Source organism: Ammospiza caudacuta, chromosome Z (assembly GCF_027887145.1).
Source record: "Ammospiza caudacuta isolate bAmmCau1 chromosome Z, bAmmCau1.pri, whole genome shotgun sequence".
Lineage (NCBI taxonomy): Eukaryota > Metazoa > Chordata > Aves > Passeriformes > Passerellidae > Ammospiza > Ammospiza caudacuta.
This window is the reverse complement of record NC_080632.1, coordinates 72,340,342-72,358,686: the sequence shown is the minus strand read 5'-3', so window position 1 is coordinate 72,358,686 and position 18,345 is coordinate 72,340,342. Positions and strand designations below refer to the sequence as shown.

Below are 18,345 nucleotides of genomic sequence, written 5' to 3'. Positions count from 1 at the left end.
TCCCACAGCACAAGGCAGTCCCAACACAGAGCATTTCCCTTTCCCAACATGCCTCCAGGAGCAACAGCTCTTTCCCACAGCAAGCAAGAGAACAAGAAGGACCCTAGAGGAGCCTCTGGCTACATTTGGGCCTCTTTTGCCAAGAGAGAAATAGGAAGACGGTGCTGGAAATGCCCGCTGCTCTTCAAAACTTTGAGCTTCTCTTGTGCCTAACAGCTCAAGCTACATTTCCCGCTTCCCTTTCCTGCATTTTCCATATACATTCTTTTAAATTGCACGCCCTAATTCCCATCCCTTGGCTGAAGATGATAGCCCAGCAAAGCTTCCACAAAGCGTCCCTTCCCTGTGGCAGCTCCCTGCTGAAGCAGCCCAGGAACAGCTGCTGGGCTCAGCAGCAAACCCTCCCTGCACTGGAGTTTGTGCTGCATGGCCAAGGCAATCGCAGTCTTGGCACAGCATCAAAGGCTCAAGTCATGCAGCCAAGGCCTCTAAGGGGTAGAATATGGAGCAAAAGGTGCTTTCCTTCACTCCTGGAGAGAACCACTGAGTTGGTAGAAATACTTGTGAGGATCTGCCCTCAGAGTCTGCAATTTGCAGCTTGTCTTGCTTGAAGCAGCAAGCTGAGGAAATGACAGACTCCACAGCCGCGCACTCTCCCGGGGAGGGAAGGCAACCGCTGCAGGTTGCATGGCAAATAGTCTGCACGCGCTACCCAGTACAGATGCCCCCTTTGTAGCTGATGCTGCTGGCAGGACATTGACCAAAGCGGTGGCACCTTCACGGCCATTTTGTTCCCAAAGAAACTGGGCCACTGCTGCGGCATAAAGAGCAGAGCCAAGCAAAAGTTGGGCAATGCCAGCCCCAGGAGAAACCTTTACTTACGAGTCAGCTGGGTCAGGTAGTAGCCAGAATAGACAACAGAAAAGATGGTGCAAACGGCGGCACAGACTTGCCCAATCATTTTGGCAGTGCTGTGCGCGTTTGCACGCTGAGTGCCAGCCAAGGGAAAGCCAAGACTCCTCTCGGGGTGCAGGCCGTCTGCTGAGAGCTCCTTGAGCACAAGGATCCTCCTGCAGGGAGCCAGCGGAAGAGCTGCTCTGGACGACCAGGCCTGGCGCGCACCGGGACAACGCTGTGCTGACAGCACTGTGACGTGGCACCTCTGGCTTGACCTCACAATGGCAGCAGCTCTGTGGCTTTCTTGTGCCCAGCAAGACAACCTTGTGTACAGCTGATGCAAAAGAAAAGCCTGGGAAATTCTCCTCACTCACAAAGGCAGTGCTCAAGGCATGCCAGGGGAACTCAGAAAATGCGCCAATCCAAGCGGCATCCAAGCAATGCAAGCAAACATGACTCTTGGTCCCAAAAGCTTTGACTGAAAGCAAGTCTGCTTCTTCTAGGTGGCATCCTAGCTGGTTTGGAAAAGCCTAACTTCTTCAGTGACATTTAGATGGCAAACGAAGCAAAGATAATAAATTTCCAGGACTATTGTAGGCTGCAGTTGCTCCTGGAGCACGCGGGTGCATGCTGACCTATGGAGGGGCTTGACAGCTGGCCTGCAAGCAAAGCCGAGTTCATGGAAGAAATAGCAGTTGATGGTTTTTGAGTGTATCCAAAGCAAGGAAGAAGACAAGGCCATCAGCATGGAAACCCACTAGAAGAGATTCAGGAAAAGTTGCGTATGCTAGACTAGGTGCCGAAGTAGATGTGCATACGTGCCTTATAAATTTCTGTAAAACTTTTGCCAGTTGTATTGATGTTAATTGCTTTGCACCAATGGATAGAAGAAGTTATTGTGATGTAGTTAGTGACTTGAGATCACGCTTTGTTAAGAGTGTATAAGCTGGAGTACATGCAGAATAAAACAAACAAACCTTTTTCTTCTTGGACCCTGATCTCGTGTGTATGCCACGTCCGGCCTAACGGTGACGCTTGCCCCATCTCTGGGTCAAGAAACAAGTCTTGTCTGACTGGTAACTTTTCAACAAGCTGAGAAAGAAATTAGTAGCTGGACATGCAGATTTCTGAAGAGAGGAAAGAAAAGTGTTGACAAGAATAAACCTAAGTTTTCAATGCCTGAAGCACTCAAAAATAACATGTTTTGGGATAGTGTACCATATGTTAGACAGAGTTAAAACAAACCACAACTCATTAGTATCTGGACTTCATTGCCCACTCTGCTTAGAGATGTTGCTTGAAGGCACTTGGTGTCAAGGATCCAGTTCCTGTAGATCACTGTCGACGTAGATCAAAATCCTCCCAACAAATCAGTGTCAAAACCAGCAAGAGTGAGACTTTTGTCCTTGGCAGTAGCTTCCAGGTGCTCCTGGAAGTCACCAGGCCTTGACACAAAGATGTGTATTCAACGGAGGGAGAGAAGCATCATGCTTAGCTCTAAATGTGACCTTTGCTAGCAGATCACACTAGCAGGCAATAAATTACATTTGTTCTGCACTTCGGCAGAGCCAAGATGGGAATCAAAGTCTAGATCACAGGAGAAGATCTCACGAGCCTCAGCTTTTCCAGAAGAGGAAAAATACAAAGGATAGTAAATTTGCGTTGGGTTTACAGGCTATTTTTGCAGATCGATAGACAAGGGATGAAGCTTAAAAGATGAGAGCAAAGGAAAATCAACAGATATGCTGAAAGTGAGTGAAGAGTAAGGGGACCTCAAATTAACTGAAAAGCTGCACAGAAAGCTTCTCTACTTTGTGCACTTGCCTCAAGTTTTCAATGGCAAAATCTAGGAGTACTTCAAACTTATTTTTATTAATTCTAGAAGAAAGACAATCAAAACGGTGTACTTCTGCTTACAGTATCAAGTAAAGCACAGGAAGCCATTAGAGTAAGAAAAATTGTGTTCAGACGGCTGAGGCAGCCTTAGGGGTAGGAGGAATGGGGAGGCGTGGAAATCAGGCCTGTGGGCAACATTCAAGGAGCATCCAGTCCCTGAGCAGTCCTTCACAGTGGGTATGCCAGCAGATGGAGGCGAAATGGAGCCACAGCTGGGTGGGAAAAGGGCCGGGGTGGGGAGCCGTGCTCAGCAGGGGCTCCTGCATCAAATTGCTCAATGACAGGTGTGCTATGCTGTGTGCATGTTTCCAACACCTGGCAACAGCAGGCTGGCCCAGAGGTGGGAAAAGGCCAAGGAGGCAGCAGAGTGGGAATGGGGCTCTGCAGGAGGCCCTGGTGGTTGCACACCCCTGTAGGGGATGAGGCTGGCCCAGAGGGTCCCTGGGGGTCTGGGGTGAAAAGCGGGGAAAAGAGAAGCAGGGAGGAAATGCCAGATGCTGCCGCTGTGAGAATGCCATTCCATCCCACAGGTGACATAGTGAGAGGAGGGTGGCAACAAAATGGTGATTGCTGCTGATCAGCCTGACATCTGATCAAGACAAGAGGCCCAGAAAGGACTGCACATCTGCCTCCTAGTGCTGTCCTGAATGGCAGCTCATTACCTGGTGTTCATTACCTGTAGGTCTCTCAGCTTCCCACAGGCATGCCACACTTCAGGTAAGCAAAGCTGCTTACCTCACTATGTTCTTTGGGCCTCTGAAAGGGACTGTCCACTTAGCTACAGCCTGGCAAGGAAGGGAGTCTTACAACACTCTGGATATTTTCGACTTTTATTGACACTCGGGCTGAAACAAAGTATCCCCTCGCTGCTTCTTCATCTTCATCATTCTGTCCTGCAGGTGGCCTGCTCAGGCTGACAGCTTGGAGCGCCTGCAGGCTCCAGTTCTGCTGCAGCCCAGCTTTTCCTCTCACTGCTTAATTCTTATTATGACAATTCTTTCATTTCTACTTCAAAGCTTCCCTAAATTAACAACACCCTATCCTAAGCTAAACAATCCTCTACTATCCAAGCTGTCTACGTTCTATAGTCCTTAAAAGTTGATCCCTATAGTTCCTAATTTTTTTCAATTTTCATCTCTTGCAGAAAGAAAAACAACAGAGCTTTAAATTGAACCTAACAACATATCTAACCTAACCTAACCTAACCTAACCTAACCTAACCTAACCTAACCTAACCTAACCTAACCTAATCTAATCCAACCTAATGCTAACCTAACCCAACCTAACCTAACAGCTAACCTAACAGCTAAACTGAGCAAATATCTACACTATCATGTTTCCTAGCTACGGCACAGCTCCTCTTCAACCTCGGGGGATGGCTGAAGCTCTGCCTAAAGATGACACATCCCCTTTTCCCTCCTCTTGGCTGGCGGGGCATCAGGGCCTCCTCAGGCGCAGGTGTCTCCTCTCCAGTCTTCCTGCACTTGCTTGGCTGAGATGATCAGAGCAGCCAGGCTGGAGGCAGGATCGCCTGAGGTCACGAAGGGATGCTGCCCAGAGGAAAAAGAACAAAGAAAGGAACTCTTACTTTCCAGGATCACTTGAGCCTGCGGGCTCAAGCAGGATTCCCTGGCTACCAGCAAGACACACAAAGAGCACTGAGGGCAGCATGTCCCCCTGCGCCTTCCTGTCCTGGCAGCTTTCTGTGCCACGTGGCCCACACTCCTCCTCCTCCTCATCCCTTCCCACCTTTGCAGGTGTCCTCAGCTGCCAGGGCTTTTTGCCCCTTTGCTTTTTCTTACCTGTAGGAGCTCCTGGGCAGACCAGCGCCTGTCCTCATCTGCCTGCAGGCAGCAGTGGAGGAAGTCGCGCAGGAGAGCCGAGTGGTGCCTGGGGTTCTGCAGTTTTGGGGGCCCGTTCCTTTCTAGCAGTTCAAAAACCTACAGCACATGGATGCAAGAGAACACTCCACCTGCTCCTTTGCTAGCCACACACAGCTCTCTCCACACAGAGCCCTCTTGCTAAGCTGCACCTTACCCGGAGACGGGCTTCCCACTGGTAAGGAGCTTCCCCTTCCACCATTTCCAGCCCCATGATCCCCAGGGACCAGATGTCCACTTTGGGGCCGTAGGCTTCTCCTCTCACCACCTCCGGTGCCATCCAGCTGGGAGTGCCGACGCTGGAGCTGCGCTTGCTGTGCTCAGGGCTGAGCTGAGCACAGAGGCCAAAGTCACCTGAGGACAAAAACAAAGCCTGTCAAAGCCAGCTACCACTGGCAAAGCAGCCAAAACCATTGCCCTGACCAGGCCATGCTGAATCTAACTGAAAAAGCAGCTGAGCTCTCCTTCCACGTGCCTGGAGCCAGGCAAATAAGGCATCGGCCGCTTCAAAAACACCCTGACGATTCACGCACTGGCCAAGCCGCGCTTCTGCCCCAGTGGCCGTCACCAAAATGCAAGCACACGGCATATGCTGGACATGCTGCAGCCCAGCAGGGATACCCACCCAACTTGACGGATCCGTCCGTGCCCACCAGGACGTTGCAACTTTTGATGTCTCTGTGGATGACTTGGCGGGAATGAAGGAAATGCAGTCCTTGCAGGCACTGAGAGAGAAAAAGGAGGGAGGGAAAGTTAACCTGCAGGATCTGATTTCATCCCACCCGCAAGGAAAGAGCTCAAGGGGATTGGCGGCTTTCTCAGGGAATTGTGAGCCAGGGCAAAACATCACGCTGCTGTCACCATGAAGAGCTTGCTGCTTCAACACTCTTGGAAGTTTTTTCTAGATTTCCAAGCAAAGGCATCTGGGCTCCCAAAAGTTCCACCGGCCTTGGGTAGGAAGCGCGCCACCTTTGGCTGGGAGGCGGCACGGCAAAGAATTTTGGGGAAGCCTAGTGGCAGCAGAAGAGGAAGCTGCTGGTGACAGCAGCACCTTTGAGCTGTTCCACAATGCATCGCCATGCAGGCTGCAATGCTAGCCTTTGAAGCTGAGGACAGCTCTTTGCCCTTAGCTTGAAATTCTGCCACCCGCATGCTGCCTTCCAGTGGCAAGCAATGTAGGACAGACAGACAGGCTCCAGGCAAACATTCCCAGGCAAAGCTGAGAAGAGGAAGAAAGAGAAATTGAGCCAGTGAGCGAGCACCAAGGCCAGAGGACAGACAGGATGGAAGAGTGCAAGAACAGAGTCTGAGGAGTGCGAGGGCACCGGCAGGCAGTACACTTCCCATGCTCTTTCTTCTCCTGTGTGGCGTGACAGCAGCAGCAGCAGCAGCAGCAGCAGCAGCAGCAGCAAAAGAAAGGTGAGAGCAAGAAATCTCGGCTCTCCTTAAGCTCCAGCTGACAAGCAGCATCCGGGCAGTCTTGGGCAAGCACAAGCGGGATCCCTCACCTCCCGACAGACAGCGCCTATCTGTCCTTCCTCCAGGTACACTGCCCTCAGCACATCAAACAAGGTGCCGCCGTCCATGAACTCCATGGCCAGCCAGAGCTCCGCATCCACCAGGTAGCTGAAAGAAGAAAACCACGGCATGGAGCAACAGAATGGGCATAGCCTCAGTCACCCCAGGGCCTGAGACAGGTTTTTGCAGCTGCTCTCCAAGCTACGGGTGCCCCAAGAGACTGTTGAACACCAGCTCCACCTCCTCCCACGCTCTGGAGACACGCAGAGAAATCATCCCCAGCTCTGTTCTCTGCCAGCGACCAAAGGGCATCGTCTCTTTGCGCTTGCACCAGCTAAAGCTACATTGACACCAGAATATGCCAACCTGTCTAAGTAGGTAACGATATTGGGACTCCTGTTGTCCCTCATGGCCAGGATTTCATTGGCAGCCAGCTCCTCGGACATCTCCTCCTCGAGTGACATGATCTTGATTGCCACCTGCAATGACATTGGCCACCGGTACCTTGAGAAGACGCACCCCGCTCGAGATCACAAGGAGCACGGAGCGAGTGCTGGTGCAATGAGGCAGCACGCTGGGCCAAAGTGCCTTGTCACTAGACAGCAGAGCTTAGCAGAAGCACCAAAAGCCATCCCAAATGCATTCTGCCGCCTGAGCCTCGACTGTATGTCAGAGGAACAGCCCCTGCTGCAGACATGGAGCTGCCACCCAAACCTCCAAGCACAGCTCACAGCAGCGGGCAAAGCACTCCAGAGCTGCAAAATGGCGTGGGGCTCTTGGCACTTTACCTGTTGTCCGCTGCTGGTGTCAAGGGCTTTATAAACAGCTCCAAACCCTCTAGAAAGACCAAAGCAGCAGAAAGAGACCTTTATCCCTCTGGCAGTGAAAGCAAGCCCAGGCAGCAGATCTCCCCAGGCTGCCTGGACGCCTTCCTTAGAAAAAATGCCTGGCTGCAGCATCTCTTCGGCCAACAGCATGTTAGCCCGTGAGCCCTCTGCCATGCGGGGCAGGCTGTCCAAGGGAACACTAAGGTGCAGCATGAAGACCAAGGGCCGCTGGAAATCTCCAAGGCGCACACCCTGCCAGGTCATTTCAGAACCTAAGGGGAACTCTCTCCTTGTGCGGGTGTGCATGCATGTGTATGTCAAAAAAGGGAGAACAATTTGAGTCAGAAGACTGTCCTTGACAATCTGACCTTTCTTGGATGGCAAGGTGCTCTTTCAGGCCACAAAGCTGCAGGGCCAGGGCTTCTCCCAGCTCCTGCTCCTCACTGCTGCAAGCAAGACACTGCCAGCATCAACTTGTCTTTGATGAGGCCTTTGCATTGCTCTGACCGAGCAGTCCAGGCAGGCGACACGAGGTCAAGCCGGAGCCTGACCATGATTGGAGCTTGCCTGACTTCACGCTTGATATTGCACCAGCCAAAGACCTGGCCCACACTTTTGTAAAATGAGCTGACGTCACGCTTACCCTCGCCCGAGTTCCTCAAATGCCGTGTATTTGCCCGTTGGCCGGCCCGGACTCACGATGCTCCCTGAAAGACAAAAGCAGTGCAGGGCGCTCACTCGCACACAGAGACGCCGCTGCCCAGAGCGTCCCAAAGGCAGCCCCACTGCCCGCAGCTCTGGGCCCTTTGCGGTCCCGCGGCTTCCAGCTGCTGAGACCAGCAAGTGGGAGGGCCATCTTCTCCACCTTTCATCAGGTGGCCTTTCCAAGAAGGCCTTGATTTCTTTCAAGAGCAGCATCTCACGCGATAAGCCAAAATGATGAGCCCTTAAGAAGGGGGCCCTAAGAGGTAAGCAAGGGCCTTTGCTGCCTCCGCAGTCACACCCACCATCACTGGCAGGTCCACTGCCAGGGGCACAAAGTGTCTGGGCCGGAGGAGGAGTAAGAACCAGAGCCAGAAAACACCTGGGGCCAGACAGCTCCCTGGGCAATAGTCACTTGCTACGTGCCAGCCTTCTGCTCAAGCAGAAACAATCTCTGCTTTTGTCTTTGGCCCAGAAGGCAGCCCAGGCAGGGCCAAGCCAGGCCCAGCCGCCCTCACAGGCAGCAGGGACTCCCTGAGCGCTGCCGCGCTTCCTCAGAGCAGTACAACACCTTCTGCAGAGAGGCCTAAGTGCCTCTGAGACTGAGGGCCAGCATCTGGCGCAGCCTACACCCAGACACTCGCACAAGACCCTGCTCTGGCAGACAAGAAATGCACCAGACGGACGTACTCAGTGTCTTCAGGCCCTGCTCCTCCCTCATCTCGGGCTGCTGGGCTGCGCTGCTGCAGGAAGTGCCGGCAGCGGGGCTTGAGCTGGCTGCTGCAGGCCATGCTGGTCCGGCGGCACCAGGTTGAATGGCAGAGCGTGTCTTGCGCTGGGACAAGAAAGGATTGCCCGTCAGAAGGGTGGCTGGCACTCATGCCCCCCCCTAAGCGCACAGCAAAAGCAAGGCCTTGGGAAGGTGCTGCCAGCCACGGCCAGGCCTCTCCAGCTGGAGCAGTTCCCATGTCCCCTTCTCAAAGGCACCTTCGGGAGAAGCCCAAAGGCTACTTGGATCCAGCCCCTCCCGACCACCTCCATGCTCCACGTGTTCAGCTTTTCTGCAAGACACTGGCAACAAGGTATCGATGGGGCTGCCAAATCCACAAAGAGATCAGAGCAGGGCCCCAGAGCCTCGCTGCTTTCCTCCTCCTGTCTTTTCCTGGGCCGGAATGAAATCAGCCCGGAGTTGGCAGGCAACAGTCTGCTCAGAAGCCCGCAGCGTGTCCCTTCTCTGATCTGTTTCACGGATTTCCCTTCTCTATGGCAGCCTTTAGAGAGCGGCCCTTGGGAGCCGCCTTCCAGCCCTGCCCAGACCCACCCGCCCTTTTACAATGCAGGGCTGCCGAGGATTCTCCTCTCCAAACTCTGCTCTGACCGGCTGGAAGTGAAGCACAGCCTGAAGCTAATTAGTCCACGGAGACAGCAGGTCCCTTCCAGGGGCCAGTGTCTGCCAGGTACCCTGCAAGGCTGTCAACTGCGTATTTGGGCCGCACTGTCCGCTGACCACAGGCAGCCTGCACTGACAACGGGCACAAGGGGCTGACTCCTGCACTGAGAGTCACTCAATGCTGCCTCCTGTCTGGTCCCAAGAGACACTCTGGCGCCCTCTCAGCATCCCAGCTTCAATGTCAAACTTCAGAACCCATTGGCCAGGGCTCCCCAGCTTGCCTGAAGCCGCACTACGTCACAGCAGGCACACGGCTGCCAGCATCTTCAGCCACGAGCAACAAGGGCTGCTCCAAAACGGGTAGCCTGGCCGTGCGCCAAAGGCAGTGCCAAGCTCAGCTGTCACTTACTGGCTCTGCAAGTTCAGGCTGTGAAGGGACAGCGGCTGAAGGCTTCATCTTCCTTTGCTCCTCTTCATCCTCTTCCTCAATGACAGAGGCAGCCAGAGGAGCTGCTGACCCTGCTGTTGTGCCCTGCAGGCAGACAGAAGTGAGAGAGATGGGCAAAAGCCAGTGCCTTAGGAGCTGCTTTCTATTGAGCTGGGAAAGCACCCAGAAGAAGGGCAAATCATAGACTTTGATACAAGTGGGCCTCTGAGTCACGCAAAGCCGAGGAAGCTGGCTGAACGAGCTGCTACTCCATCTTGCTGTGCATTTGAGCTTCCCTGCTGCCTAGAAGCAGCAAGATGCCTTGGAGCTGTCCCTTTTGCCTTTCATCTCTTGAAAGGCTTTTCACTGGAAAATCAGCAAACAGCCAGTGCTCCCTTTGCTACTGCTGATGCCACCGGGCAGCTGGCCTTTCCTTCAGCCTCCCACGCCGGCACTCCACACTCGGCTGCAACAGGCCAAGCTGGCAGAATTGCTGCACAATTCTCACACGCCAGCAACGTCTCAGCTTCCTTTGCCACTCACCAAAGGACAGGCTTGTCTCCATCCGCGTGTCAGGTGACCTGCAGCCAGCAAGGCAAAAGGAACCAGAGGCCCTTAGAAAAGTGCCTGTGCTGGCCACTCCCACAGCACAAGGCAGTCCCAACACAGAGCATTTCCCTTTCCCAACATGCCTCCAGGAGCAACAGCTCTTTCCCACAGCAAGCAAGAGAACAAGAAGGACCCTAGAGGAGCCTCTGGCTACATTTGGGCCTCTTTTGCCAAGAGAGAAATAGGAAGACGGTGCTGGAAATGCCCGCTGCTCTTCAAAACTTTGAGCTTCTCTTGTGCCTAACAGCTCAAGCTACATTTCCCTCTTCCCTTTCCTGCATTTTCCATATACATTCTTTTAAATTGCACGCCCTAATTCCCATCCCTTGGCTGAAGATGATAGCCCAGCAAAGCTTCCACAAAGGGTCCCTTCCCTGTGGCAGCTCCCTGCTGAAGCAGCCCAGGAACAGCTGCTGGGCTCAGCAGCAAACCCTCCCTGCACTGGAGTTTGTGCTGCATGGCCAAGGCAATCGCAGTCTTGGCACAGCATCAAAGGCTCAAGTCATGCAGCCAAGGCCTCTAAGGGGTAGAATATGGAGCAAAAGGTGCTTTCCTTCACTCCTGGAGAGAACCACTGAGTTGGTAGAAATACTTGTGAGGATCTGCCCTCAGAGTCTGCAATTTGCAGCTTGTCTTGCTTGAAGCAGCAAGCTGAGGAAATGACAGACTCCGCAGCCGCGCACTCTCCCGGGGAGGGAAGGCAACCGCTGCAGGTTGCATGGCAAATAGTCTGCACGCGCTACCCAGTACAGATGCCCCCTTTGTAGCTGATGCTGCTGGCAGGACATTGACCAAAGCGGTGGCACCTTCACGGCCATTTTGTTCCCAAAGAAACTGGGCCACTGCTGCGGCATAAAGAGCAGAGCCAAGCAAAAGTCGGGCAATGCCAGCCCCAGGAGAAACCTTTACTTACGAGTCAGCTGGGTCAGGTAGTAGCCAGAATAGACAACAGAAAAGATGGTGCAAACGGCGGCACAGACTTGCCCAATCATTTTGGCAGTGCTGTGCGCGTTTGCACGCTGAGTGCCAGCCAAGGGAAAGCCAAGACTCCTCTCGGGGTGCAGGCCGTCTGCTGAGAGCTCCTTGAGCACAAGGATCCTCCTGCAGGGAGCCAGCGGAAGAGCTGCTCTGGACGACCAGGCCTGGCGCGCACCGGGACAACGCTGTGCTGACAGCACTGTGACGTGGCACCTCTGGCTTGACCTCACAATGGCAGCTGCTCTGTGGCTTTCTTGTGCCCAGCAAGACAACCTTGTGTACAGCTGATGCAAAAGAAAAGCCTGGGAAATTCTCCTCACTCACAAAGGCAGTGCTCAAGGCATGCCAGGGGAACTCAGAAAATGCGCCAATCCAAGCGGCATCCAAGCAATGCAAGCAAACATGACTCTTGGTCCCAAAAGCTTTGACTGAAAGCAAGTCTGCTTCTTCTAGGTGGCATCCTAGCTGGTTTGGAAAAGCCTAACTTCTTCAGTGACATTTAGATGGCAAACGAAGCAAAGATAATAAATTTCCAGGACTATTGTAGGCTGCAGTTGCTCCTTGAGCACGCGGGTGCATGCTGACCTATGGAGGGGCTTGACAGCTGGCCTGCAAGCAAAGCCGAGTTCATGGAAGAAATAGCAGTTGATGGTTTTTGAGTGTATCCATAGCAAGGAAGAAGACAAGGCCGTCAGCATGGAAACCCATTAGAAGAGATTCAGGAAAAGTTGCGTATGCTAGACTAGGTGCTGAAGTAGATGTGCATACGTGCCTTATAAATTTCTGTAAAACTTTTGCCAGTTGTATTGACGTTAATTGCTTTGCACCAATGGATAGAAGAAGTTATTGTGATGTAGTTAGTGACTTGAGATCACGCTTTGTTAAGAGTGTATAAGCTGGAGAACATGCAGAATAAAACAAACAAACCTTTTTCTTCTTGGACCCTGATCACGTGTGTATGCCACGTCCGGCCTAACGGTGACGCTTGCCCCATCTCTGGGTCAAGAAACAAGTCTTGTCTGACTGGTAACTTTTCAACAAGCTGAGAAAGAAATTAGTAGCTGGACATGCAGATTTCTGAAGAGAGGAAAGAAAAGTGTTGACAAGAATAAACCTAAGTTTTCAATGCCTGAAGCACTCAAAAATAACACGTTTTGGGATAGTGTACCATATGTTAGACAGAGTTAAAACAAACCACAACTCATTAGTATCTGGACTTCATTGCCCACTCTGCTTAGAGATGTTGCTTGAAGGCACTTGGTGTCAAGGATCCAGTTCCTGTAGATCACTGTCGACGTAGATCAAAATCCTCCCAACAAATCAGTGTCAAAACCAGCAAGAGTGAGACTTTTGTCCTTGGCAGTAGCTTCCAGGTGCTCCTGGAAGTCCCCAGGCCTTGACACAAAGATGTGTATTCAACGGAGGGAGAGAAGCATCATGCTTAGCTCTAAATGTGACCTTTGCTAGCAGATCACACTAGCAGGCAATAAATTACATTTGTTCTGCACTTCGGCAGAGCCAAGATGGGAATCAAAGTCTAGATCACAGGAGAAGATCTCACGAGCCTCAGCTTTTCCAGAAGAGGAAAAATACAAAGGATAGTAAATTTGCGTTGGGTTTACAGGCTATTTTTGCAGATCGATAGACAAGGGATGAAGCTTAAAAGATGAGAGCAAAGGAAAATCAACAGATATGCTGAAAGTGAGTGAAGAGTAAGGGGACCTCAAATTAACTGAAAAGCTGCACAGAAAGCTTCTCTACTTTGTGCACTTGCCTCAAGTTTTCAATGGCAAAATCTAGGAGTACTTCAAACTTATTTTTATTAATTCTAGAAGAAAGACAATCAAAACGGTGTACTTCTGCTTACAGTATCAAGTAAAGCACAGGAAGCCATTAGAGTAAGAAAAATTGTGTTCAGACGGCTGAGGCAGCCTTAGGGGTAGGAGGAATGGGGAGGCGTGGAAATCAGGCCTGTGGGCAACATTCAAGGAGCATCCAGTCCCTGAGCAGTCCTTCACAGTGGGTATGCCAGCAGATGGAGGCGAAATGGAGCCACAGCTGGGTGGGAAAAGGGCCGGGGTGGGGAGCCGTGCTCAGCAGGGGCTCCTGCATCAAATTGCTCAATGACAGGTGTGCTATGCTGTGTGCATGTTTCCAACACCTGGCAACAGCAGGCTGGCCCAGAGGTGGGAAAAGGCCAAGGAGGCAGCAGAGTGGGAATGGGGCTCTGCAGGAGGCCCTGGTGGTTGCACACCCCTGTAGGGGATGAGGCTGGCCCAGAGGGTCCCTGGGGGTCTGGGGTGAAAAGCGGGGAAAAGAGAAGCAGGGAGGAAATGCCAGATGCTGCCGCTGTGAGAATGCCATTCCATCCCACAGGTGACATAGTGAGAGGAGGGTGGCAACAAAATGGTGATTGCTGCTGATCAGCCTGACATCTGATCAAGACAAGAGGCCCAGAAAGGACTGCACATCTGCCTCCTAGTGCTGTCCTGAATGGCAGCTCATTACCTGGTGTTCATTACCTGTAGGTCTCTCAGCTTCCCACAGGCATGCCACACTTCAGGTAAGCAAAGCTGCTTACCTCACTATGTTCTTTGGGCCTCTGAAAGGGACTGTCCACTTAGCTACAGCCTGGCAAGGAAGGGAGTCTTACAACACTCTGGATATTTTCGACTTTTATTGACACTCGGGCTGAAACAAAGTATCCCCTCGCTGCTTCTTCATCTTCATCATTCTGTCCTGCAGGTGGCCTGCTCAGGCTGACAGCTTGGAGCGCCTGCAGGCTCCAGTTCTGCTGCAGCCCAGCTTTTCCTCTCACTGCTTAATTCTTATTATGACAATTCTTTCATTTCTACTTCAAAGCTTCCCTAAATTAACAACACTCTATCCTAAGCTAAACAATCCTCTACTATCCAAGCTGTCTACGTTCTATAGTCCTTAAAAGTTGATCCCTATAGTTCCTAATTTTTTTCAATTTTCATCTCTTGCAGAAAGAAAAACAACAGAGCTTTAAATTGAACCTAACAACATATCTAACCTAACCTAACCTAACCTCATCTAATCCAACCTAATGCTAACCTAACCCAACCTAACCTAACAGCTAACCTAACAGCTAAACTGAGCAAATATCTACACTATCATGTTTCCTAGCTACGGCACAGCTCCTCTTCAACCTCGGGGGATGGCTGAAGCTCTGCCTAAAGATGACACATCCCCTTTTCCCTCCTCTTGGCTGGCGGGGCATCAGGGCCTCCTCAGGCGCAGGTGTCTCCTCTCCAGTCTTCCTGCACTTGCTTGGCTGAGATGATCAGAGCAGCCAGGCTGGAGGCAGGATCGCCTGAGGTCACGAAGGGATGCTGCCCAGAGGAAAAAGAACAAAGAAAGGAACTCTTACTTTCCAGGATCACTTGAGCCTGCGGGCTCAAGCAGGATTCCCTGGCTACCAGCAAGACACACAAAGAGCACTGAGGGCAGCATGTCCCCCTGCGCCTTCCTGTCCTGGCAGCTTTCTGTGCCACGTGGCCCACACTCCTCCTCCTCCTCATCCCTTCATGCAGGTGTCCTCAGCTGCCAGGGCTTTTTGCCCCTTTGCTTTTTCTTACCTGTAGGAGCTCCTGGGCAGACCAGCGCCTGTCCTCATCTGCCTGCAGGCAGCAGTGGAGGAAGTCGCGCAGGAGAGCCGAGTGGTGCCTGGGGTTCTGCAGTTTTGGGGGCCCGTTCCTTTCTAGCAGTTCAAAAACCTACAGCACATGGATGCAAGAGGACACTCCACCTGCTCCTTTGCTAGCCACACACAGCTCTCTCCACACAGAGCCCTCTTGCTAAGCTGCACCTTACCCGGAGACGGGCTTCCCGCTGGTAAGGAGCTTCCCCTTCCACCATTTCCAGCCCCATGATCCCCAGGGACCAGATGTCCACTTTGGGGCCGTAGGCTTCTCCTCTCACCACCTCCGGTGCCATCCAGCTGGGAGTGCCGACGCTGGAGCTGCGCTTGCTGTGCTCAGGGCTGAGCTGAGCACAGAGGCCAAAGTCACCTGAGGACAAAAACAAAGCCTGTCAAAGCCAGCTACCACTGGCAAAGCAGCCAAAACCATTGCCCTGACCAGGCCATGCTGAATCTAACTGAAAAAGCAGCTGAGCTCTCCTTCCACGTGCCTGGAGCCAGGCAAATAAGGCATCGGCCGCTTCAAAAACACCCTGACGATTCACGCACTGGCCAAGCCGCGCTTCTGCCCCAGTGGCCGTCACCAAAATGCAAGCACACGGCATATGCTGGACATGCTGCAGCCCAGCAGGGATACCCACTCAACTTGACGGATCCGTCCGTGCCCACCAGGACGTTGCAACTTTTGATGTCTCTGTGGATGACTTGGCGGGAATGAAGGAAATGCAGTCCTTGCAGGCACTGAGAGAGAAAAAGGAGGGAGGGAAAGTTAACCTGCAGGATCTGATTTCATCCCACCCGCAAGGAAAGAGCTCAAGGGGATTGGCGGCTTTCTCAGGGAATTGTGAGCGAGGGCAAAACATCACGCTGCTGTCACCATGAAGAGCTTGCTGCTTCAACACTCTTGGAAGTTTTTTCTAGATTTCCAAGCAAAGGCATCTGGGCTCCCAAAAGTTCCACCGGCCTTGGGTAGGAAGCGCGCCACCTTTGGCTGGGAGGCGGCACGGCAAAGAATTTTGGGGAAGCCTAGTGGCAGCAGAAGAGGAAGCTGCTGGTGACAGCAGCACCTTCGAGCTGTTCCACAATGCATCGCCATGCAGGCTGCAATGCTAGCCTTTGAAGCTGAGGACAGCTCTTTGCCCTTAGCTTGAAATTCTGCCACCCGCATGCTGCCTTCCAGTGGCAAGCAATGTAGGACAGACAGACAGGCTCCAGGCAAACATTCCCAGGCAAAGCTGAGAAGAGGAAGAAAGAGAAATTGAGCCAGTGAGCGAGCACCAAGGCCAGAGGACAGACAGGATGGAAGAGTGCAAGAACAGAGTCTGAGGAGTGCGAGGGCACCGGCAGGCAGTACACTTCCCATGCTCTTTCTTCTCCTGTGTGGCGTGACAGCAGCAGCAGCAGCAGCAGCAGCAGCAGCAGCAGCAGCAGCAAAAGAAAGGTGAGAGCAAGAAATCTCGGCTCTCCTTAAGCTCCAGCTGACAAGCAGCATCCGGGCAGTCTTGGGCAAGCACAAGCGGGATCCCTCACCTCCCGACAGACAGCGCCTATCTGTCCTTCCTCCAGGTACACTGCCCTCAGCACATCAAACAAGGTGCCGCCGTCCATGAACTCCATGGCCAGCCAGAGCTCCGCATCCACCAGGTAGCTGAAAGAAGAAAACCACGGCATGGAGCAACAGAATGGGCATAGCCTCAGTCACCCCAGGGCCTGAGACAGGTTTTTGCAGCTGCTCTCCAAGCTACGGGTGCCCCAAGAGACTGTTGAACACCAGCTCCACCTCCTCCCACGCTCTGGAGACACGCAGAGAAATCATCCCCAGCTCTGTTCTCTGCCAGCGACCAAAGGGCATCGTCTCTTTGCGCTTGCACCAGCTAAAGCTACATTGACACCAGAATATGCCAACCTGTCTAAGTAGGTAACGATATTGGGACTCCTGTTGTCCCTCATGGCCAGGATTTCATTGGCAGCCAGCTCCTCGGACATCTCCTCCTCGAGTGACATGATCTTGATTGCCACCTGCAATGACATTGGCCACCGGTACCTTGAGAAGACGCACCCCGCTCGAGATCACAAGGAGCACGGAGCGAGTGCTGGTGCAATGAGGCAGCACGCTGGGCCAAAGTGCCTTGTCACTAGACAGCAGAGCTTAGCAGAAGCACCAAAAGCCATCCCAAATGCATTCTGCCGCCTGAGCCTCGACTGTATGTCAGAGGAACAGCCCCTGCTGCAGACATGGAGCTGCCACCCAAACCTCCAAGCACAGCTCACAGCAGCGGGCAAAGCACTCCAGAGCTGCAAAATGGCGTGGGGCTCTTGGCACTTTACCTGTTGTCCGCTGCTGGTGTCAAGGGCTTTATAAACAGCTCCAAACCCTCTAGAAAGACCAAAGCAGCAGAAAGAGACCTTTATCCCTCTGGCAGTGAAAGCAAGCCCAGGCAGCAGATCTCCCCAGGCTGCCTGGACGCCTTCCTTAGAAAAAATGCCTGGCTGCAGCATCTCTTCGGCCAACAGCATGTTAGCCCGTGAGCCCTCTGCCATGCGGGGCAGGCTGTCCAAGGGAACACTAAGTTGCAGCATGAAGACCAAGGGCCGCTGGAAATCTCCAAGGCGCACACCCTGCCAGGTCATTTCAGAACCTAAGGGGAACTCTCTCCTTGTGCGGGTGTGCATGCATGTGTATGTCAAAAAAGGGAGAACAATTTGAGTCAGAAGACTGTCCTTGACAATCTGACCTTTCTTGGATGGCAAGGTGCTCTTTCAGGCCACAAAGCTGCAGGGCCAGGGCTTCTCCCAGCTCCTGCTCCTCACTGCTGCAAGCAAGACACTGCCAGCATCAACTTGTCTTTGATGAGGCCTTTGCATTGCTCTGACCGAGCAGTCCAGGCAGGCGACACGAGGTCAAGCCGGAGCCTGACCATGATTGGAGCTTGCCTGACTTCACGCTTGATATTGCACCAGCCAAAGACCTGGCCCACACTTTTGTAAAATGAGCTGACGTCACGCTTACCCTCGCCCGAGTTCCTCAAATGCCGTGTATTTGCCCGTTGGCCGGCCCGGACTCACGATGCTCCCTGAAAGACAAAAGCAGTGCAGGGCGCTCACTCGCACACAGAGACGCCGCTGCCCAGAGCGTCCCAAAGGCAGCCCCACTGCCCGCAGCTCTGGGCCCTTTGCGGTCCCGCGGCTTCCAGCTGCTGAGACCAGCAAGTGGGAGGGCCATCTTCTCCACCTTTCATCAGGTGGCCTTTCCAAGAAGGCCTTGATTTCTTTCAAGAGCAGCATCTCACGCGATAAGCCAAAATGATGAGCCCTTAAGAAGGGGGCCCTAAGAGGTAAGCAAGGGCCTTTGCTGCCTCCGCAGTCACACCCACCATCACTGGCAGGTCCACTGCCAGGGGCACAAAGTGTCTGGGCCGGAGGAGGAGTAAGAACCAGAGCCAGAAAACACCTGGGGCCAGACAGCTCCCTGGGCAATAGTCACTTGCTACGTGCCAGCCTTCTGCTCAAGCAGAAACAATCTCTGCTTTTGTCTTTGGCCCAGAAGGCAGCCCAGG

At 53.0% G+C, this 18,345-nt stretch overlaps 2 protein-coding genes across 2 annotated transcripts in view; both read right to left on the bottom strand.

The window, feature by feature from the left end:
• LOC131571669 (serine/threonine-protein kinase PAK 1-like) overlaps positions 1-6,655 on the bottom strand; it is a 7,903-nt gene extending 1,248 nt beyond the window's left edge. The window contains exons 1-6 of the mRNA XM_058824450.1: positions 6,558-6,655; positions 6,182-6,299; positions 5,299-5,398; positions 4,831-5,027; positions 4,602-4,733; positions 883-1,051 (exon numbers count right to left, since the gene is read on the bottom strand). Coding sequence (XP_058680433.1) covers positions 883-1,051; positions 4,602-4,733; positions 4,831-5,027; positions 5,299-5,398; positions 6,182-6,299; positions 6,558-6,655 — 814 coding nt within the window. The remainder of the gene's footprint in view (positions 1-882; positions 1,052-4,601; positions 4,734-4,830; positions 5,028-5,298; positions 5,399-6,181; positions 6,300-6,557) is intronic.
• A 2,474-nt stretch (positions 6,656-9,129) lies between these two features.
• Positions 9,130-16,792, bottom strand: LOC131571668 (serine/threonine-protein kinase PAK 1-like). The gene is made up of 7 exons (XM_058824449.1): positions 16,695-16,792; positions 16,319-16,436; positions 15,430-15,529; positions 14,962-15,158; positions 14,733-14,864; positions 11,060-11,228; positions 9,130-9,242 (listed from the first exon to the last, which is right to left on the bottom strand). Exons 1-7 carry the CDS (start codon positions 16,790-16,792, stop codon positions 9,130-9,132), a joined length of 927 nt encoding a protein of 308 aa, XP_058680432.1.
• Positions 16,793-18,345: the final 1,553 nt, after the last annotated feature.